The following is a 22,941-nucleotide window of genomic DNA, read 5'->3' as shown; positions in this document are numbered from 1 at the left end:
ATGGGAAAGGACTTAAATTTTGAAGTAACTAACTAAATCACAATTGCTGCGATTTCCTCCAACAGTCTAAAGACATGCAAGTCAGGTGGAGACTGTAAATTGCCCATAGGTATGAATGAGTGTGAGTGGATGTTTCACCTGCCTTTTGCCCAGTGCATGCTGGGATAGGCTCCAGCCCTCATGGCCCCGAGTAAGATTAAGTGGGTAAAGACAAAGAATGAAGGCATGAAGAAATCACAATTACAAAGGCAGCTTCACAGGTGAGTCATATTAAGTTGAATTCCAATAAGCAGTATGTGTCAGCTGAAGAGGTCTGACAGTCACCACTTTTACATCTGAGTGTGAAAATGAAGCAACTACCAGAGTTCCAAAGAGGTCAAATAGCTGGTGCTTGAGTTGTAGGTGCATCGGTCACAAAAACTGCAAAGGGGAACAGTCTCATGTCAGCAGAGACAAACCCCACTGGCAAAGAGTTCCAGTGGTCGCAAGGTCATGGTCAGGGATAGATGGACACTGAACAGGATAGTTGCTAGACACAACCGAAGTATGGCCTCAAATATTTGCATACAGCTGAATCAACACATCAGTCACATAGTCTTAACAAAAACTATACTGCACTGCATACAGTCCAGGACTTGTATGATCCAAGGAGGACTGAAGCAGTTTTGAAGGCAAAAAGTGGCTCTATTATTTATTTGGTACTTAATATTCCTATATTGTTAGGTGTCTCAGTTATTTTGTCCAGTATGTAGCACATACTGCACATAGGCATGGGTATGTTTCAACAGCAATTGCAATCGTTCCTGTCGTTCCAATGCATGTTTGAAATGTTGTGCAAGTGGCAATTAAGTATGACGGCAGGAAATACATTTTGAGCAACACATTCCTAAATAGATAGATTTGTAGAGGAGGATGCTGTATACATCTCGTCTTTACTTGACTCACATGGGTCAAGGGGAACAGAGTCTCGGCTGATCATCATGTTCCTCCCCTTATCATGTGTTGTTTACACATAATTGTATGTACAGTATTTTCCCAATCAATAGATACACTGAGCTGAGGGGGAATATCACGGCTGACATGTGGGCCCTCCAGGTGTTGTCGTTCCAACTGAGTCTATCTGAGCTCTTGTGGGCTTGTCAGTAACTAGTCTTTATGAACAAATTGAGAATAACCTCGCCTTTTCAATGACAGAAATGACATCACCTGCTTTTAATGAGTTTTTTGGCATGGTAACAAGTCCGTTGCGGTTTACAATGGAAGATCTCTCCAGGGGTAATCATGGGACCGGGCTGCTTTTTGCTTTTCATCTCATTATGCCACACCTCTCCCAGAGGTTCTATTCATTCAGTGTAGACCTAATGCCAGATTTTTAACCGTCATAAACTTAATTTGAATAGACAGCACAGTAAACACGCATTAGTGTCATGAATGTTCCCACGATATGACTTTGATTTCTGTTGTTTGCAATCAAACAGTGAGTGATTATTGAGGAATTGAATCTCAGAGGATGCTGTTTGCTCAGCAGTGGTTTTGCGTCAGAGACCCAGGGGGTAACGAGGTTCACTGGCCAGTGAGCGTTTCCTTTCATTCCATTGGCCATGGAGAACACCTGAGTGGTCGAGCCATTAGCAGGAGTGCTGCAGTCCTTGAGACTGACTGGTATGCACTTGATATTTCCTACTGTGGCCCTGGAAACCATAGAAAATGACAAACAGCTTACTGATAATACCTTGATGGAACATTTATACGTTTTCATAGTATTTTGGAACATTTTTTCATAATTAAGTAGGAATATCTAAGATTTTTGTGTGTGTGAACCAAGCAAATAACTTAAATAACCGAATACGCTAATGAATCAAATGCAAAAGAGAGAGGCTTTCTCTCAAACCAAGAGGCTGGCAGTCGCTGTGAAGGGCAAATCAAAGCTGCATGCCACCTTCTATGCACAAGGAATCTGACCTAATTCAGCAACACTATTTCTAAAAACAGACATTCACACACAAACTACTAACCGAAATGCATTTTTGGTCCTGCGTGCACAAAGCTTCACAAACTGGGAGTATTGAGGAATCACTGATCAGGTTACATGATCATTATAAAATCAAAGTTCAGAGTTCCTATTCAAAGACAACCCTACTTCATCTTTCCTTGTGGATCACTTAGTCTAGCTCTAATTCTGCATACTGCTTACAGCCTGCATTTACTTTATTCTGAGCTCATCTGCTTTTTAAATGTGTGAGTTTCATCATCCGTGCGTTTCTCCTCAATGAGGGGGATTTATGGGGATAAGCCGAGCGCTCTGAAGCTCTGAGGCTTACTGTAACATCAGTGCCTGGATAAGAAAAGAAAGAAAGAAAGAAAAGAGAAGAAAGCTGTCTTAAAACCTTTTAAATTCAGACACCTTTGGTCAATTTAACTTTTAGTGTAGGCTTAAATTTCCGAATTCGGCGAAGCAAAGATCACACTGTATATCCTCGGCCTTAAAGATCAGCTCCACTCATGTGGCTCATGAATGCGAGGATTTTCAAAAGGTATTTGTTTCTTGCTCTGCGTAGATAAAGAACCGCCTGTCTGCATTCCTCACCACAGCTGTAACCTTCATGCTTCAGCCTTTCTCTCAATTCTCCGGCCTGCATTCTGTGAAGTGTTTCAGATTCTTAGTTTGTGTGGCTCTCTGCCACGGGGCATCGGCTTCTCCTGTTTGGAGGGGATCAGTGGCTCATTAGCTGGGGGAAATATTCATAGTTTTTGGACAGATGTATTCCTTGCATCTTCCTTTTCGGCCAACAGTTGCTTGTCTACCGCCGTTATGTGATGTCAGACACCAATTAAGTATCTGGACTCAGAGTAAATCAGGGTGAATGGTAGATCACAAAGGAGGTATCAGAAAAAAAAAGTGAAATCCCTGATTGGAGTCTCATGGCAGAACGCAGGCATGCTATAAACAAAAGGCTTGAAAACATTCGGTGGACTGCGGCTCAAGGGCCTTATGCAATTTGAAGAGCTTTGGAGAGACCTGCACACAGAGGTGGAACTGGGTGTGTTCAGAAAGTACTTACAGAATGTGTCATTTTTATATTTCATATTTTTCATATCACCCTGCAAAGGTTCATGATAGGAAGAGGCATTACTGACTCACTGGAAGCAGTCATTATAACCTGATTTAAAAGCTTTCCCCATTTACATGAAAAACCAGTCAGACTGTCCTCAAAATGAAGATAAGCAAAGTCTGCCCAAGCCTTTAGAAATGTCCTTCTGTTGAGCTTATACAATATATTAAGAGATGACACTTTAATTGCAGGTTTAGGTGGCGTCCTTACGTCCTTTTCAGACTTGTGTTTATAGCCGGAGCTGATGTATGATGCCAGCGAAACAGATTCAAGGGAAGCACCACACCTAAAGGTGTCACTGGATTCAAAGCAGTGGCGTAACTGGCTGGCTGGAAACAAATTAAATCTGCACCAAGATTGAAATAGAAGAGGAAACGTGAACGTCAGTGCACATATGCTAGTGTCACTTAGTCTTGTGCTATTGTGATGGCAAAAGAATGAATATGAACTTTTGGATATAACAAACATGATCATCAACGCAGGGTCAAAGAACTACTTTCTGCTGGCTGCTTTGCATAAGCCCGGCGTCATTCATGCCACATGTTCGTGAACTCGCATACACTTTTGCATGTGACTGACTAAATAAGAGCATGTGATGTCTGGCTGTATAGGTGCTGTGATGATGACGCACATCAACACTGCAGCATCCCATGCACAGGAAGGAGCAGCTATCTTTCAGAGAAAAGTTAAGCATGTTTTCACTTTCTTGGAAAAGCCAGTGGCAAGTAGGTCAGGTTGTAAAGTTGTTGAATGAAACACAGACGCAGACGCAGACACACACACACACACACACACACACACACAGACACACACACACACACACACTGGTGACCTGGGTCAGGGTCTTGACCACTCATTGTTTTTGCGGTCTGCAGATCGAAAAAAAAAGCAAACATGTTCATCAGCTGTCTACAAAAGCATTTTGAAAATACAGTAAATTTCATGTAGTGGTCAAATGACAGAGAGGAAGATACAGAGACAGAAGGGGGCACACACTGGAAAGCAGACCGTCATGCAGAGAGACAGTCAGCCAGACAGACAATCAAATAAACTCAGACATATGGTTAACATCATGACCGGCTAACAAAAACACGAAACAGAGATTTGGTTCACTGGTCATCTAATAATATGTTGGAATGGAAATGTACAAGTGTTTGAAAATCTAATCTATAATCAAAGGTCATACATTTGAACTCAGATGTGATATTTTAGACATCACTGGTCTGATGTTGACCAAATGTAGAGGGATGATGCATTTTGGCACTGTGCTCTGGCATTTACAAAATGACACTGACTGGCCTGATGGGGAGGCTGTAATTAAAGGTCAAATTTGAAAACTGATTTTGATGAAACTTGGAGGGATGATGCATCTTGTTGCTGATTTGCCCAAGAGGTGCCTGCATCATTCATGGAGGACAACATGTTTACTTGTTTAATGTTGTGTTAGGTAAAGGCATCTGCTGAAAGCCTAAATTGTAACATAAATAATTGTCCTGTAGTCCAGGCAGTGGGTCAGCTGTAGGCCTCTTGAAACACAAGCCTCATGAATTGAGCTAAATGAAAGGTCAAAGTGAAGAAGCTTTGTCAGGATCATATGACCATCCCCTATAGTGATCTATAACTGATAACATGACAATACGAGTTCACAAGTGAGATCATGGGAATTGCAGATTTCTATCTCTGCCCTCAGAAAGACTAGTCACGCACACTGAAGGTTGACTTGCTGTTTTGCTGCTCAGAGGACAGGAAATTAACATATCAAATGAATGGAATTGCTAGTAAAACGATTGTAAATTAAAAAGACGTTTCATGTGGAAAGAATGCACATATAGAATGTCTTAATGGCCAATGTGTAAGTAGTGGTGACACTCATTGGAAATATATTTTAAGTGGCCAAAATTTATTTTGGAGATACAGTAACAGATCATTTTGTCAACAGCATATTGGAATAAATGTTCTGTTATTGAGACAATTGCTTTCCTAACTATTATCAATCAGACATCCCACGGTAATCCCCTTAGGAAACAGAACCACAGTAACCCTATAATACATTTTATTTTAACTATCACAGCAAAACAATAGCCTAAAAAAACATAAATAGCCTGCGATAAGGGCACCATAAACTCACTACTGAGTACCACAGACACATTATATAATATAGGCTAATACTGTAGAATTTTTAGTGACCACCAACCACCCTCCACCCCTCCACCCCTCCACCCCCACCACACACACACACAAAACACAAACACACTCCTCCCTAGTCAACACGTCCCGCAGAAAGTCGCCACCCACTATAAAGAGCTGCGAGTTTCAGTCCGCCTGTCAAGTGTTTCCACACGCAGCTGGAAGCTTCACAGCGAGTATCGGCGGATTAAAAAACACATTTTACTGCGGAGAGAACCGAGCTGGATTAATTTAGAGCACCGCTGTCTCACACAGATTTAACACATAGCCCGCAGCTGACACATGGTACAATGCAAATTTCTATGCGGACATAAAATGTAACGAATATTTTGCAGGAACAAAAATCGTCTTTGGAATTTTAATACAGGCGCATGAATGTAGTTCCAAGCAAGATAATTTAGAAAACTTTTTTTTTTATATCAACATGCAGCCTTAAATTTACTCTCGCGCAAGGTGGAAGTTTATTTTCAGTTCAAGAATTGTAATTCCTGTCAAGATGGAAAGTCACACTCCGTAGAAGAGCGGACGAGATGGGAAAATGGGAGTTAACCATGGTAAAACAAACTTTTGAAATTATTTGAAGAATAAACTTTTAGATGTAAAATGAAATGCCTCACTGAAGTCTACAATATGATTTATTTATGTATGACACTGAATTTAATTAAGAAAAAAAGCAAAAAGATCAAAAGTATTTTTGTGATGAGAGATGAGATGCTTCTTGTATCAGTTGAAATTAATTTAACTGTGCTATAGATTTAAAAAATACTGCTTTTGGTCTCATATGTTAAGATGGCCCTGGCTCTAGAAGTCCCACTTGGTCCTGCTGTGGAAAGTTGGCTGTTGGAAGTTTACATTTCACTTCTAAATTCCAGAGTTATTTTGAATAACCTCTGCATATTAATATTAGAATAACACATCTGGAATATACTGCATTTTTGGTAATTTGCAGGCTGTAAGCATGGGCTTACAGAAGCTGAAAAAGCTGAAGCTGTAAAGGGTCAAGCCCATTCTATATTTGTGACTGTGCGTTTATTTACCTTATGTGTACCTAAGCATGTATCTGTCACTGAGTGTTATTTATATTTATGTTCCAGTGGGTTCTTACAGCACCATGATGTTATTCATACATTGGCTGTGTAGAGTGCATAGTGCCAATAGTGCCCCTGCTGACAATGAGTAACACAGTAGGACACAATGCACAGTTTCCCCTCTGTGCAGAAGCTAATTAGCCTATTCTAGTTTTAAGGACAATGGGGTTTATGTGTCTTAGTCAGCACTAGCAGACACTGCAATTAAAGGTTTTTCCTGACCTATATACGCTGGTCTGCTGTAAATAATTACGGTGTGACACATAGCCAGCTCCCATTTCATCCCCTCTCTATAATGTCTTTTGTGACTAACGCTTGCCCAGACATGAGCTTGGAATAAAATAGACAAATTATGAGTTTAGAAATCCTCATTTAAGATGCAAGAAGCCGTCTAGATCTACTGTGGCAAATGGAATTGGATAGTAGAATGATTCAGATCCTATGACCCATGATACACAATATATGCTGTGCTATTTGTATCAATGCACAGAATAACCACAGGAGAACAGATTTTATACCATGCTCGAGTATTAAGTAATAAAGGTAAAGGCCAAATTTTAGCATCAACTGTACATGGTATTGAAGGTTATTGGCTTTCTCCCCAGTCTAGCTCCATAACTTTTGTGATGCTCGTACAAAAATTGATATTGACACCTAGGCTTATTATTGAAACCATATAGAAACCAGCTCATGGACAGTAAACAAGACAGTAACAGGTGAAAGTGGGCTTAGATGTGTATTTTGTGTTGTATGGATGAAAAGACTGGCGATGTAGTGATCTAAACAAGTGGTGCTTTGATGGATGGAGTGAGTGAAAAGGTAGATGAGAGGAGGGATGCACTGAGGGGGAGTATTGAAATAGAGGACTGACTACTCAAGGGCGGTAATGAGCTAGATGTCGGCTTACATAAGGTGGCTGATTGGCAAATTCACAATGGGAACACAGATTTCCAAGAGAAACTGTAGTGTTTTGTTATTGTTATTGAGGGGGTTACAAATTTGTTTGGCAAGTGACCCCGCATTGAGGCTGGAGAGTTCAACGGTCATTGACAGTAATTTTAGAATTACAATCATATATTGTCAGGTGTCTGCCTTTGACCAGCCTTTTTAAATGAAGCGACACAGCTGCTGTCTCATTATACCACAGATAATCTTGTTCCCAAACAGCAAAGCCTGAACAAGGTGCTCAGTATTTGCATTCGATAAATCCTGCTCCTCTACATAATAATGCTGAGTGCTGTTGAGCGTTCTGGAGGAGCTCTTGCTAAAACACTGATCGCTCTCACTGAGATCAAACGAGGTCTGATCTCTTGTCTGCAAGCATAATGCAAAATCATCACGTTTCATCAAAATCATAACAGTTCTCAACCTCTTTTCGTATTGGCCAGCGGAGGATGAGTGAGGTTATGAAATCGAGAGCTCGCTGACATTTACGCACTGTTTTGCATCTGTTTTCACGTTTTGCTTACAATGCACTAACCTTTGATAATCCTGTATTTGTCCATAAACATCAATTTCATGTCGTCCTACAAAGTACCTGGAAATGTAAGGTTACAGCTTGGTAGGTAAATTGTGAAAATGAAAACTAAACACTGGCGAACGTCAGCATGTAAAGTGGACAAACACCTGATAATTACTGGCTGCAGGATGTGCTCCACCTGAACAGCTCATCATCACACGCTAACCTGTTTGTGTGGTCATCGTAGGCTTGAAACGATGGTTATGACTATAGGGCAAATATTGCAGAGCTGCTGACTCACACATGCAGGATCACCCAGAGGCTTAGTGGGGTGTCATGTCACTTGTTTGTGTGTCTGTTGGTTGACCTAGCTGTTTGGTTATGGAGGCTTGCTGCTATTTTTACCTCCACGTGGCCCAGCCTCTGACCCCGGTGTTGTGACCAGTAACATAACTATGTCTTCCGTAGACGTCCTGACCTGTATATTTCAAGGGACAAAGGCTACTCTGGGCATTGGATGGTATCCATGGTAACCCATTTCTTAGTAGGGATGGGACGATATGCTTACTTCACGATACGATTCGATATGTGATATGGGGTTCATGATTCAATACAACCACGATACGATGTCATAAATTAAAGTTCAATGACAACAAATTCTGATTGTGCAGAGTTATGTTTATTTCTGAGCCACAAATCTTTCTAGCGATGGGATTTGCTTGCTAGAATGTAAACAACAATTTAAAAATGTCTTACAAAGTGCAAATAATAATAATTTGGATGGAGAGCTTGTGAAACTGATGGTCAAGCCGTCTCATTTGTGATTACTACAGCAGAATAAAATGGAGATAATATCGCAAGTCATTTTTCAGCCCCATGATACGTATTGTCACATTTTTGTATCGTGATATATTCAATTTCGATATATCGTCCCATCCCTATTTCTTAGCGTGGGCGTAAACTAGACTCAAACTCTAAACAACATTATTCTCGACCTCCATCTGACGCAGAACCCAGTTCAGGAGTGGGGTGAGGAGTTTGAGGAGGGGGTGGTGTACGGGATCACCCTGCGGCGGGAGCCCGTTCCCTCCGACCCCGACCCCGGCGAGACCAAGCCATGCTGCGCTTTTGTCAAGTACCGGACCAGCAAGGTGCGCCGTCTGAAGGCCGCGACTCTGGACCTGCTGGTCAACCATCTGCTGGACCCCGGCTGCCAGGAGCAGGACTACGGCAGGATCTTCCTCTCCACATACAGGACCTTCACCAGCATGTCGACGCTCATAGAGCTGCTCTTCCAGAGGTACTGTGGGAGGAGTCTCTTATAGTGTCTATATCATGGTGTCACTGAATTTATAGGCCTTCATGTCAGTTAACAATGTAGAAGATGTAAGTTGTGTGTCCAAAGCCATTCAACCTTTTTATACAAATGTCCAAAGTACCTTAACACTCTTTCTGTACCACTGTGTGCCATTTCGATCTAGTTTTTTTCTAGTTAATGGTTAGTTGAATGAGCTAAATATTTGTGCTATGGCACTGCAGCTCCCCTCGCCATTAATTCAAAGTGGAACACTCATTCTCATTCAAATTCACACTCGCACTGCCATTCACACATTCTCTGCTTCAGTCTTTGTTTCTCTCTCTCTCTCTGGGTTTCTATGGCTCTTTCAACCATCGCAATTGGCAACATTTTGGTGTGATTTCACCTTTTTCTTCTGCTTATCATCTTCCCCTGCTCAGAAAGCACACTCCTCTTTAAACACATTCCTGGTTAATCGCACTACCGAATAAGATTTGGTGTAATTTGCTTCAGCGTGTCGGGGCGCAGATGACAGGCCGTCTCTTCTGTGCGAGCCTTTGAAAAACAACTTTTGTACATGCGAAGTCACCATGTTGCGTCAGGGCCTTTTTTTTCGACATCGTTTCCCTGACAAAGCAACAGCCTCCCGCCATCTTTGATGTAATAATAACTACCTAGCAGGTGCTCATTACTGTGGCTCTTTCAACAACAACAATTATGCACAGAGCGGTTTTAGATTGTGGTTAGCATGAAGTCAGGTTCAGGATAGCTGCATGGCAGGGGCAAATGATCATGTAAAAAAAACGTATATAATAACCTGAGAGTATGGCCACGAGCTCAGTGGCCTTTTCATATCTGTGCCTGACTGTGTCCCTGTTCTCTCCTTATAGGGACAGTGCCATGTCAGATCTGGACAACAGTGAATGCTACAGGAGGTGGGTGGATGAATTTTTATTCAAATTTTATGGAGCAGTATGGAGAGTTTCATTACAAAATCAGATATTCCCCATTTAATCAAGTTACACCTTTCAAAAGTTGCAGACTGGATCTTCCATATTGCATCAATTATATAAAGTTATGAACGTTTACATTTTAGGAATTTAGCCGACACTATTATGCAGCAACTTACAATGAAATAGATCTCTTCATATGAACACTGTTGCAGGTTGCAGTAAAGCTCTAACCCTAACCAATATTGTCCACTGCTGGAAATACAGCCACAAATTGCTCTATTGGCTCTTAAGCCCTTCTGCAACCCCTAGGCTGTCATTTAGTCCAGACCGGTGTCAACCACCTCCTCATACCATGACAGGTGTGGCTAGAAGTTAAAGGCCGTCTCGTAACCAGAAGGTCTCAAGTTCAACCCACACAACAGCTCTCCCTGTCCGTCAGCAGCCATATTTCCTGCAACACACTGAACCCCTACCTGCTCACTCATTCTGGCCAGTTAAATAACTAAATGTAACGCTTCTACCGCTGTCTCCCCAGCCCCCTGTTGGCCCTTGTCCAGACATGGCTGGATGAGTACAGTGAGGACTTCAGGGACCCCCCCCTGCACCCCTCGCTCCGGCTGCTGCTGGACCACCTGAGGATCAGCTCTGCTGTGGCCGACAACTTGCGGAGCCAGCCAAATTTCTGCTCCCTGGCTGGGCAGGCTGAGGCACTGCTCAAGAGGTTCCAGAGAGAAGGTGAACCTCCACCACACAACATGACCTTATAACCATAAGTGATCATACCTGGGCAGTTTTTTGAGGCAGTTGAGATGGGAAATAATGTCTGCAGTAGGGATATCATCTGTGCTGAAATTGTTGTGATTAGTTTTTGGGTTCTTTTGGGATTTCATTTTTTTTTTTTACGTACAACTCCCATTCATTTTTAATGGGATATCACCATTTTACTGCCTTTTCCCTGCTTTTTTATGTTCCTTATCACATCCTTAATAATATGTTGGATTATATGGAACAAAAGTATGAAGATTTACTTTAGTCGGTTTTGGTTGCTGGTCTCAGATGTTGATTAACTTGCTCATCCACATTACCTATTGTCCACATGTTTTAGTGGTCCACGTACCATACCATCAGTCTTATTATAGGTAACAATGATTGACAATCTCTGAAATAAGTGTATGACCATTATTTTTTTCTTGATCCCCTCTCTCTCTGTTTGTTCAGAAGCTGAAACAAATAGCAGTTCTGCCCAGCCAGATGTGGAACAAGACGAGGAGGGTTCTGGTGATGAAGGATCAGACTGTGAAAACTCTCCACATCAAGGTGACATCATGGATTTCTTTGTCTCGGCCATCGCAGAGCAGCTGACCCGGCTGGACTCTGTAAGTGAGAGGAAAGGCTTCTTAACCTATATCACACTGTCATTTGGTCTGAATCACAGGAGGTGTCGGTGTAATGGAGTTTTCCGTTGTGGTTTTATTTTTTGTTTCACATTGCCATAAGAGAATGAACCACTTGACTACTGCCACTTGACCTCAACCTCCTTATGTTTCACAAGACTTGGAGCTATGGGGATATGGCACTTATTGAAAACAGCAAAAGGCTAATGATTAATTTCCCCTGTGTTCCAGGCTCTGTTTGTCAGAGTGGTGCCTTACCAGTGTCTGGGCTGTGTGTGGTCCCAGAGAGACAAGAAGGAAAACATGTCTCCCACCATCCGGGCCACCATTGCCCAGTTCAATGCCATCACCAACCGGGTCATCATCTCCCTGCTGTGCCGGCCTGCTGCCAGCACCTCCAGCCCCACCTTGTCCCGCAGGCCGCCCACCACGCCCACGCAAAGGGCCCGCATCATAGAGAAGTGGATCAGAGTAGCACAGGTCAGTCAAGGGGAAGCCATGCTGCTTGACTTGAAGCCATAATGGCTAATGATTAGGCACCATTGCAGTACTGACTCCAAATTGTAGCAGGGGTATTTCTGTATGGCAGTGTGGTTATGCAGATTTTAATTAAACTTTTAAACTAACATGCAGATACATCAGAAAACACCTCTACAAGGAGTCTTTCAAGCATTGATTTACATAGGGGCAAGTTGTTATTGTTCTTTGGTGTCAGCTAATGTTGGCAAGATTTAATGCTGTTCAGCAATGAAAACAAAGAAATGCACTTGACATTTTTCTAATGCACCAACTAATAGCCATACAACCATGACCTTATACATGGGAGTGATAGCGTGCATAACATTTCTGTGGGGTTGGGGTATTAAATTCGATATTTTACATCAACCTTTGGCTGCAAACCTCCCTATAGCATTGTTATTTCAACAAATGTGTTTCCAATCCTATTTATCTCATAATTTTCTTAGCTGCAAAAAATTCAGCATTTAACATTCCAGCTTTATGACTTTATAAAGCTGACTTTATGTGCTTGTCAGAGTCTTGAGCCACGCTGAGTCTTGACATTTCAGACAAGGTTGCCCCTCATGACAGCTTGATTGACTAAACCTATCAGAAGTGTAACCAGAAACACAAAAAAGGAGATTAACTGGAATATGCTATTTGAAATAAATAGGAGTAGTATATCAAATGTAGTGAATCCATTGAACTCAAGGAATATTAATCAGTTGTTTCTTCTACAGGAATGTCGTCAGCTGAAGAACTTCTCCTCTCTGAGGGCAATCCTGTCGGCCCTTCAGTCTAATGCGGTTTACAGGCTGAGGAAGACCTGGGCTGCTGTTAGCAGGTAGGCACTGCAGGCAGGGAGGGACACAAGGACCGGGCTGGGTCATAGACATTTAAAAGGCAAGGGTTGGGCCCGTCTCTATGGCTGTTTTATTGTGTTCTACATAATTATCCTTTAACGAGGGCATTGAACCCTCATCAAATAACATTTTAATGTCATTGAGGATGCAAGTCAGCAAATGTCTCTCTTTTGGGTGACCCATATTTCATCTCAAGTCATAAATATTGATGTTCCATAACATTCCAGTGAACAATGATAATGTCAAGGATAACTGAACTGAACTATAACCTCATAAATTTCTCTGTTGTCAACCATCTGTTCTTGGACCAAGAAGTGAAAGTTAAAATGTAAACGCCTGCTATTGTACGTAACAGTTCATCATGATTGTAAAGTGCCTGTTTTTGGACTAAATAGTGGTATATTTGATACAGATGGCTTTTATTCTGTTTTTAGGGACAGCATGGCCACCTTTGATAACCTATGGGAGACCTTTCCTGATGAGAACTGCGTTCTGACCAACAGAGAGATCCTGATTGAGGTGAGAAGGACAAAAGACAGAATGAACAGCATAGGAGGGATGGATGAGCTTGTTATAAAGCATGTCAGATCTAAAGCCCCAATCTTGAAATTATGTGGATTTTTAGTTAAATTACACATGGAAATACATAGAAAAATGCCTTCAATCCAATGAATTGAAGGCTAATCAAATCGTTAACCAACCAAGTAGTGGGGCAACAGTGTTTCAACAGATGGTGCTTTACTGGAAGTACAGATTGGGGCTTTAATCTCTAAGAATATTTGTGATCTTAAACAGGTCAGGATACATCCACACAATACACACACAATACAAAGACGTTCTACTTGTTCAAAACATGTGACTGGAGTGCTTGGAAACAGTTGTCTTCCCAAGTTTTCAATGTACATGGATTTTCTACTGACTTATTAAAAAAATCTTGTAGGTTAATGTTTCTTTTAGGTTAATGTTTAGAGAAATAGCTTAACTCAGTGTTAATGGGAAGCTAGTGTTCTTTTTTTTTAGCCTCCTTTAGGCGGTTGCATCAGAGGTGCCTTGTGTCTAGTCACAGTGAAAGGACTCATAAGTCAATAGATCAGTACTTTTTGTCCACAACATCCAAGCAACTTCCACTAATATTTGCTGCTGCATAATCATGCTCAAATAGATTCCCCATTGGAAATGCTTTCAAGTGTCTCGCACCTTTTTACCTTATTGTTCTCCTCCACTTTGCATTGTAGTAGGTTTCAGGCGCTCCCTTTTTATAAAGGAAGCTTTTATCTGTGTAAACAGTATCACACACTTTAGCCTAATCCTTGGGCTCCTTTAGACAGACAACACACTGTAAACACACACATACATACAGAAAGTGCTCAACAGTAGACTGGTTCCCATTATACAGGACATCCAAGTTACTGTATAATAAATCCAAACCTGGTATTGAAGAAAGGAATTTGCTTGTGAAGGAAAATCTAAACCTCCAATTTGCTCAGACTTTCATTTCCAGCCCTCCCAAAGCATGTGTGCGTACATGTTGGTGTACACACACACACACACACACACACACACACACACACACACACACACACACACACACACACACAGAAGTGAAAATCACAGCCAATGTTTTTATTTTCGATTCACTGATTCGACAATGGGACCCTGTATGTGTCCATAACCTCCCGCTGAATATAGCTCTATCTGACCCCCTTTTCACAGGACGGAGGCCAACCGGCCGTGGATAACATTTCTCCCAAGATATCCAAGCGGTGTCCAATCCCCAGACAGATGGTAAGCTATACCTCAGGGTGAGAATAGAGTGAGAAGTGAGATGAAGCCCACTGCTATAAGTCACTGAGGTCTAGTTCAACCTAAATGCTAAGCAGTGATCTTCTTCTTCAGTTGCAACAAACGGTCTACTATACTGTTGGAATATTACAAAAATAGAATCACATGGCGAGTGAGGAAAACCTATTCAGTTGATCTTATAATCCTTTACCATTGCGGGGGAAAGAGGAAGGAAGGATTCTGATATTGTCTTGTCAGTAGTTTTACCTAAGCCTCGTTTTCAGTTTCATCTTTTCAAAAAGTCCCACGTAGAATCCAAATCTTCCCATATTATACAACTCTGTAAAACCACAAGAGACTGTGCTGGTTCCCCCCAGTGTGGGAGGAGGACCTCTGGCATGGCAGAGACTCAAACCTATCTTTAGCCCCCCTCAATGTCTCTGACGAGTTTGAAATGGCCTCAGATTACCAGGATTAAAGGCCAGTAATAATAGACTAGACAGGAGTCGTTTATGAGTCATATGCGTGTTCTCCTGGGCCGTAACATGAACCTGCAGTGCTGCTGCTGTGACGTACGTACTGTATGTGAAGGCACACCGATTTCAATGCAATTCGTACCACGGAACACTTCTGGAAGAAAAAGGCATGGAAAATTGATTGCTTGAAAATGTCACACAAAGCCTTGAAAACTCTTAAAAGAGTTTTGGTGTACTTGTGCAGCTAAAGAACAGTGTGTGTGTGTGTGTGTGTGTGTGTGTGTATTGTGTCTCTGCAGAGTACCTCTAGTGGAGTGGTTCCCTACCTGGGCACCTATCTGACCGCCCTCACCATGCTGGACACCGCTCTGCCAGACACTATGGAGGTGCGTACTGTGGCAATTCCTGTGTAACACATTGTTTCACTGTAGATATTAACACTTTCAAATCGGTCTCTTATTAGATGAAGCCAATCATGTAGCAAACAAAATACAGAATGATATATGTTATTTGCCTTGTCAAATTAAGTTTCTATACATGCTACTTCCATTGGCGGTTCCATTTTGCCATGTAAACAGTGTAGTGTTTTCTAATTTTCTCGTATAATTAATCATAGATATATAGTAGGATCAATATATAATCATACCATATTCTCTTGACAGGGGGGGCTCATAAACTTTGAGAAGAGGAGGAGGGTAAGTGTGGTTCCTCTTTTTATCCTCTTCCATATCTTTCACTTTTATTGATCATTTTATTTACAGTAGAAAGCAAGAAAGCAAACAAAGGTGTCCAACAAATATTCCACATTCTGTTATCACCACTGCATTCTTTTTTCTTGAGTCTCCTGGGTGTGCCTGTTAGTGTTGAGTAATGAGAGTTGATAGTATATTCTTACTACTTGACATGCTGAAGGGGAGAGACCTGTGCACCTTTTGTGCTGTTTTATGTGCCGGCTGTTTGTGGCCTATTTTCTTACACATTTATCTCTCTCAGGAAGCCTTGACTACAGCTTCATGACTGTTCAAAGTATCATTGTGCCTTGTTGCTCAAGGCAGGGTTATGTAAGCACGCAGGTGACAGGAGTCGGGACGGCTCGCTGTCTCTGTCACTCCAGTTTACCTGTTTTTCCATCGCCCCTCTCCTCTCCCTGCAGGAGTTTGACATTCTGTCACAGATTCGGCTGCTCCAGGCGTCCTGTTCCCAGTACAACCTGCCCCAGCACCCCAGGATCGCCGCCTGGCTGCAGGGACACAAGCTGCTCACTGACCAGGAGAGGTGAGGTGGAGGAAGTGTCTTTCAGTGTCGACTTCAAGATTTTTATTTTTTTCCCCCTATTACATTTGAACAACGTATCAAAACACGCCCCTTGTTCCTTTTTTGCAAACTTCACAGTAGTGCTCCTCAGTTATTTATTTATCCCTCGTTGTTTTTATAGTTCAATGAGAAGAGTCTGTGATAGGATCAGGCTGTACAGTGTAGCCCGCTGAAAGCCCAACAACAGCTTTGGTAGTTGCATAATCTGAAATGTACATTGTAAAAATTCCTCTGCTGTCATTGGAGATTTCATACCCCATGAGGACAAATAAAGGCGTGTAGGTTTCTAAGAAAAACACTCTGCACTTAAATTCATCACAGTGTGCGGTCATACTGTGGTTCAATGTGTCAATTAGTCATATATCTGTGTATACTTAATACTTAATCATACTGTGTCAATTAATAATTTCTGGTCTTGTTATCAGTTGGAACAGCGGATTTAATACTATCTAGACTAGAGTCAGAGTCTTGTCATATAGAACTAGTGTCACTTGACACTTGACACAAGTCATAATCGGTGGCATTTTTGTATAACTGAACAAAGTTTTGCTATTCTATATCGCCGATTGATATAACACAATAGTGATTCAACCTATACCCAGTTCATGAAAGCTTTTACATTTGCTGCATTTGTTGTTCTAAAAACCTGGTGTTAGGTAGATTTCTCCCAGGCAAAATCCTCTGGCACATAGGAAGTGATGCGTTTTTATGTAACTGGAAGCAGCATCACTGGTTTGTTTGGAATAAACAGAAGAACAACTGGGTAATTGGCATGAGCAGCAATAGCCACCATGGGTGAGCAGGCAAAGAACAGACTGGTACCTAGAAAAATGCTACAGTACTGACCTGTTTGATTGCCAAGTCATTTCTGGGAAGTGCAGTGCAAAAACACCACAGGAATGACTGCTTAGCACCAAAGATGTTGCCAAAATAAAAAAAAACAAAAGACGAATATGTAGATCACCTCTTTAAGTGCCTCAAGACTCGCCAACCACTAACAAAAACAAACAAAGTTTTCTTAGGTAAATGAAAAGCTGCAGTTGAGGCTCTAAATATTTACTTTTGTTACAGCTATGAACTGTCGAGGCAACTGGAGCCTCCAGTGGATCTTTGTTCCCCAACTCCCTGGAGCCACCGCACACTCACAAAGAAACTCTCCTCGTGAGTATTGTACTGTGGGCTAATCTACATACTGTTGCAGTGTCGATTACAAGCTTATCACATGCACAGTGCACGTTCATGATACGTACAGAGATAGACCTGAATGCAACAAATACACTCTGAAGTCACAGCCGGCAGTAGTTAAAATCAGTGACAGTCGTCAAAATGTCCTGGCTGACCCGCTTTCTAAATTTGGGTACCTTTGCCATCATTTGAAAGGACTCTACTATTTTGGGTTAGGGTTAGTGTTATATAATTTTTAGAGGCATTGTTATGCAACACACAGTAAAGGAAAAAGAAACTAAATATTGCAGTCTTGTAGTCAGAGGATTTGAAATGCATGTACAGTATTTATTTTTTTATGATGTCTTGCCATGAACAGTGATTGTTGGCTTTGGCTATTGTGTGACAGCAAACTGCATTACAAACTCTCATTGTTTGCCTAACAAAATGCCTGTGTGGCGACGTAAGAGAATACTAAAACAAGTAAAACAATTTTTAATAGTAAAACTTCCGGCTAATGCATTTGATCCTGCTTCTTCGATTCATACTCTAGTCGTATCTCTGTCTTCAGCCTCCTGACAGTGAGTGAAGGATCTAAGAAGCTACTGGCAGACCAGATCAGTGTGTCGTCTTCTGGATCCAGTGGATCTGACATGGAGGATCTATCCTCACCAAACTCAGCCTGTTCCATCAGACTGCAGGTAAACAACTATTTTGTGTGTGTGTGTGTGTGTATCCATCTCATTGTCTCATATCCTTGTTTCTGTCCATCCCTTGTCCTCATTTGTGCAATCAGTGGTTTCCTTGTTCAAGGTTTGGTCACGCTGCGCCTTCATCCAATGGATCTCTGTGTTCAGCAAAACATCCACTATTTACACTTCACAAACAATCATCCCCTTTTTAAGCAGTCAAACACACCCTGAAGCATTTGTAATGAGCAGTTAAATACAATGACTGGCCTTCACTTCAAAAGAGGAACACTTATATAATCTCCCATCACAACAGATCCTCATTGATGGGCTATCGAAACTAGTGCGCGTCCTTGAGAAGTGGAATTTCCATTGAGCCCGTCCTTAGCCGAGCTGGAGTAGTGTTTGTTTAATGGAGCACGGATCTCACTGCTCCAGCATGGCTCAATACCTCAGTTGTTCCCTGCAGAAAAATCAATTTCTCCAACAAAAAAACGTATCGATATTCTCTTTGTCTCTTGTCTCGTCTCTCTTGCTTGCTTTCCTTCTCTCGCTGCAGTCCTTTTCCAACTCTTGCAACAATGTGTCCGAGGTCTTCTGTTCCTCCTCCTCCTCCTCCTCCTCTTCGCCCTGCTCCTCCACCACCTCCTCTCCGGACTCCCCAACTCCTTCCAGCTCCTCCTCCAGTTCCCAGCCGGATCTCTGCACTCCGGCCACGTCCGGCGGAGGCGCTCGGCCAAAACCCACCCTGGCGTCGCAGCACAAGCGTTCCGTGTCCATGACCTCCCTGCCCGTCTATAACCGCCAGGTGGCCGACTCCTGCATAGTCAGGGTCAGCGTGGAGCTGGGCAGTCACAATGGCAACATGTATAAGAGCATCCTGGTGAGTTTATCCTGAGATGTCAGTTGGAAAATGGTGGTCTTAAGTCCATAAGTTCTTGGTGTAAACTTAGTAGATATTCAGTGAACACAGTAAATAAATAATGGATGTATTCAAGATGTATTTGTAAGGTAAAGGAATGACTGAACGGATTGGTATGTGCACTACACCTTTAACATTTAGAATGGGCCAAAGGGGCAATGCTCTTGACTGAAACTCTTCTGATTTTAAGACATCAACTCAAGGTTGCAATGGGTGAAACAGGGAAACGTAATGCAAAGGCTGACTTTTAGATGAGTGGCTAGAGCGTTTTAAGTCAATGACTTCCTGCTTTTGTTAGGTCTGTGTGTTAATGGTGCATTTGACTCTTTTTGTCCTTCATAGTTGACCAGCCAGGACAAAACTGCCCAGGTGATTCAGAGGGCATTGGAGAAGCATCACCTCGAACACATGAGCTGCCAGGACTTCACCCTCACACAGGTCATCTCCCAGGAAAGAGGTCAGAACAGAAAAGCTTGTTCTACATGTTCTTGGTGTTGTACTGTCAAAAGAATAGCTGAAATGTTGCTGATAAATGCCGATGTCCACTTTTGACAATTGTTATACCCTGTTTCTTCTCTTTTCAGAGTTGCTCATACCAGACAAAGCAAACGTCTTCTATGCCATGTCCACCACAGCAAACTTTGACTTTGTTCTGCGTCAATTCCCAAAAGGCCAGAAGAAACCACTGAGAGCCACTTCCAGTCTCGGACGGTACACAAAATAGTGCCTTGGGTCTGCAAGAAAAGTCTACCAGTGCAAGATGGACTGAGCTTGGGGAATTGCTTATTTTTAATCTGTTTAATCTGTTCATAAGAAAAGAGGGAAAGCGTACCAAGTACAGTATGTCCTTCAAGATGGTCCGTCCGTTTTGGATAACAGAGAGGTGAAAATGTGAAGTAATCATGTTAACTGACAAGATGATGCAATGGCACTTTATGAAGAAGAATGCACACCTCCGAGACGGAGGGAACTGTTTTTAAAAACACTTGGAACAGAAATGCCTTTAATTCCCGGTGGAATAAACCCTTTGTGAATCCCACCATTGAACCTCGAAAACTGAACACATTCCTTTTTAACAGTTTCCCTGGAGTGTTTTACCTCTTTGGAAATGGTCACAGGATTGAAGCACATGACAGAATCAAGGGTACGTTTGCAAATAGCATCAACGGTTTTAACTCTGAGACTGCTGTTAGATCTCATGTATGATAAATCCATGTGCATAAACACACACACACTCAAACCGTACTCCAACCCTACACACTCACACATACCACACTTCACATCCCCTCCAGAGAACAACACATGCCAACAGCAGTGACCTATTTACACATGGACATTGAGAAATGACGGACAATTTCCCAACGCAGCTGAGCACCATTAATAACCTGTGTGTTTAAAAGGGAATGGGGTCAAACGCTGTATGAAGGACATACAGTAGTTAATGGACTCTTGAGGCCCCCGAACAGGTTTTCAGCCACTTGAGATGAGCGGGCCTGGTCTGCGTGTGTGTTGCTGTGCCAGTGCCATCTGAGAAGTGGGTGGGAACGTTCTCACCGGATCACGATGTTCCTTGGGAGTTTCAGGCCCGCTCTGCCAGCGTCACCGCGATACTCATCATGTGCGGCAGAAAGGAAGAGCGGCAGCCCCGACTGGAAGGATGGCATTCCTGAGTCTGGGTAACCATGGCAGCAGCAGTGACTTTGACAGACAGCTCTTTGAGGACACGCAAGTGACGGGATGCACACATGTGAACGGCTATCTAGATTTAGGCCTATGTTGACGACCTAACGATGAGTGTGCCTTGCTGTGTAACGCCGACTAGAATTTCAGTGTTAGTGCTGTATATGTGATTTGGATTTTCAGCTTTTAGGTTTTGTAATGTTTTGTATTTATTTCTCCTGCGGTTCCACTGTGGTTCATGTTGATCCCATTGGTGATTAATTGTGCACCTTAACACGTTCTGTTGATTCACTAGGTGGCTTTAAGTTGTGTTTTGACTGGTACGGAAATATGAAAAAAAAAAGGTTATTTTCATAAAACTATGATCAATATAGTTATCATTGTAGAGATTTCTGTGATTAATGGATACTGAGAATATTTAAAATATCAATGTTGAAACTTTTTTTTACTTCAGATTTTCTTCAAAAATGTATTTAAAGAGTAACTAAACCTCAAACCCAAGTCTGTGTAAAGCCTGACATCTATTGGTAAAAAACATGCTACTGAAATTGTCATCTATGCTCTGCTATTGGCTCATCTTTGGTGACATCACCTGTCAGGCTTTATACAGATTTGGGTTTGGGGTTTAGTTACTCTTTAACAAATTTTGTCCAGACTCGTGAAGCCTGGATGTAACTGGTGCTAAAATGGCTTGACTAAATTTTAAAGGGGAGCGTATACGTTATTCCACACTGACACATTTATGTTTTCTTGTGAGTTGATAATGAACACATTGTCACAGGAGGACAGTAGTTGCAAGGAGAAGAAGGGTTACACATGTGCGCACACACACACACACACACACACCTGGTAAAATCACAGCCTTGTACTCTCACTCAGCAGTTCAATTACAGAATTTAAGGGTTAAGTGGCTTGCTCAAGGGTATGGCAGCTGTTGAGGAAGGGAATGGATGTCTTTTTAATTCCTCTGGGGCTTTGAAGCAGCAAACTCTTTCCCACTACCTTGCTTCTCTAAACTCTGCCACCTGTTGACAGTAGAGTCCTGATCATATCATTCTTACCTTATTAAAAGATTGCTTTTTGTTCACTCTTGTGATCAATTAAGAGAATACAATGGTTGTAAAACAAAAAAGAAATGATACGCTGTTGGCTTTGAAGATCAGGTAAAAAAAAAAAAAAATCCAGCATTTGAGATCTGCTGTCACACTGTATTGACATCTTCCTAATAAACACTTTTTCAAGCCTATTTGTCTGAAATTGTCTGACTGTGTTTATGCTGTTAAGACCAATTGAACCACTCAGTGGGGAAGTGGAAGGAATAAAGATAATAATAATTATCTGCGTAGCACTTTTCTAAAACACAGAAGGCGCTTTCCAAAATAAGTAAATAAAAGATCATTAAATTTGTAGGGCAGGAATTTTTCTCTAGGGATTTCATACACCATTTTCATCTCTTTTCCACACAGCCTGTTATATTTAAACTGTACATTCCCATAAGGTTTTAATCATTTGTCTTGAAAGCTGATGCTTTGCGTGTGTAGAGGCCAATGATGTCATTACTGATAATGTAATAAAACCAAATGTAGTAAAGCTAATAATGTGATAAAAAGTTGATAATAAAATCTTGAACCAATAATGTAATAGAATTTTTGCCAATAATGTAATAATATTATATTATTGGCTAGTTATTACATTATCAGCGTGTTAACCATTTCTTAGCTGAATAATGTAATAATTGAAATCTCTTCAAATGTTGATTTTGTTTTTTTTATCCATTGCAAATCAGTTACTTAGACCTTTTTATCTTTGTAAATAAAGCTTTAGACTCTCACACTCTACATCCAACATGTATAGCCTCTAGTTTCCTCTAGCCAAGTCAGAGTAACTGGCTGGAATTCATGTGGTATTTTGGCTTACTTATATTTCTTTTAACTTTTAACATTACATACTTTCAAACTCTTCTCAGAAAAAAATGTTGAGAGAAAAAGTGTGTGTGTGCATGTGCGTATCCTCAAATGTCTCAGCTAAATTAGATCAATGCTTGATTCTCTATGAATCAGCT

General features: G+C 41.6%; 1 protein-coding gene across 2 annotated transcripts; it reads left to right on the top strand.

Moving 5' to 3' along the window:
* Positions 1 to 5,466: 5,466 nt before the first annotated feature.
* On the top strand, positions 5,467 to 22,125 carry rgl3b (ral guanine nucleotide dissociation stimulator-like 3b). Of its 2 annotated transcripts, none has more exons than XM_078284657.1 (17): positions 5,467 to 5,854; positions 8,858 to 9,147; positions 10,035 to 10,079; positions 10,633 to 10,832; positions 11,319 to 11,473; positions 11,723 to 11,971; positions 12,730 to 12,833; positions 13,287 to 13,371; positions 14,566 to 14,637; positions 15,410 to 15,496; positions 15,773 to 15,805; positions 16,264 to 16,385; positions 17,496 to 17,585; positions 18,160 to 18,289; positions 18,837 to 19,160; positions 19,542 to 19,656; positions 19,784 to 22,125. In XM_078284657.1, the coding sequence occupies exons 1-17, from the start codon at positions 5,831 to 5,833 to the stop codon at positions 19,921 to 19,923; spliced, it is 2,265 nt and encodes a 754-aa protein (XP_078140783.1). In that variant the 5' UTR covers positions 5,467 to 5,830; the 3' UTR covers positions 19,924 to 22,125. The 2 variants fall into 2 exon arrangements, with proteins under 2 accessions (XP_078140783.1, XP_078140782.1); XM_078284656.1 differs by having other exon boundaries at positions 11,316 to 11,473.
* The last annotated feature ends 816 nt before the right edge of the window (positions 22,126 to 22,941 follow it).

Source organism: Centroberyx gerrardi, chromosome 7 (genome assembly GCF_048128805.1).
Source record: "Centroberyx gerrardi isolate f3 chromosome 7, fCenGer3.hap1.cur.20231027, whole genome shotgun sequence".
Lineage (NCBI taxonomy): Eukaryota > Metazoa > Chordata > Actinopteri > Beryciformes > Berycidae > Centroberyx > Centroberyx gerrardi.
Note: the sequence above shows the minus strand (reverse complement) of the source record. Positions and strands in the feature narration are given on the sequence as shown.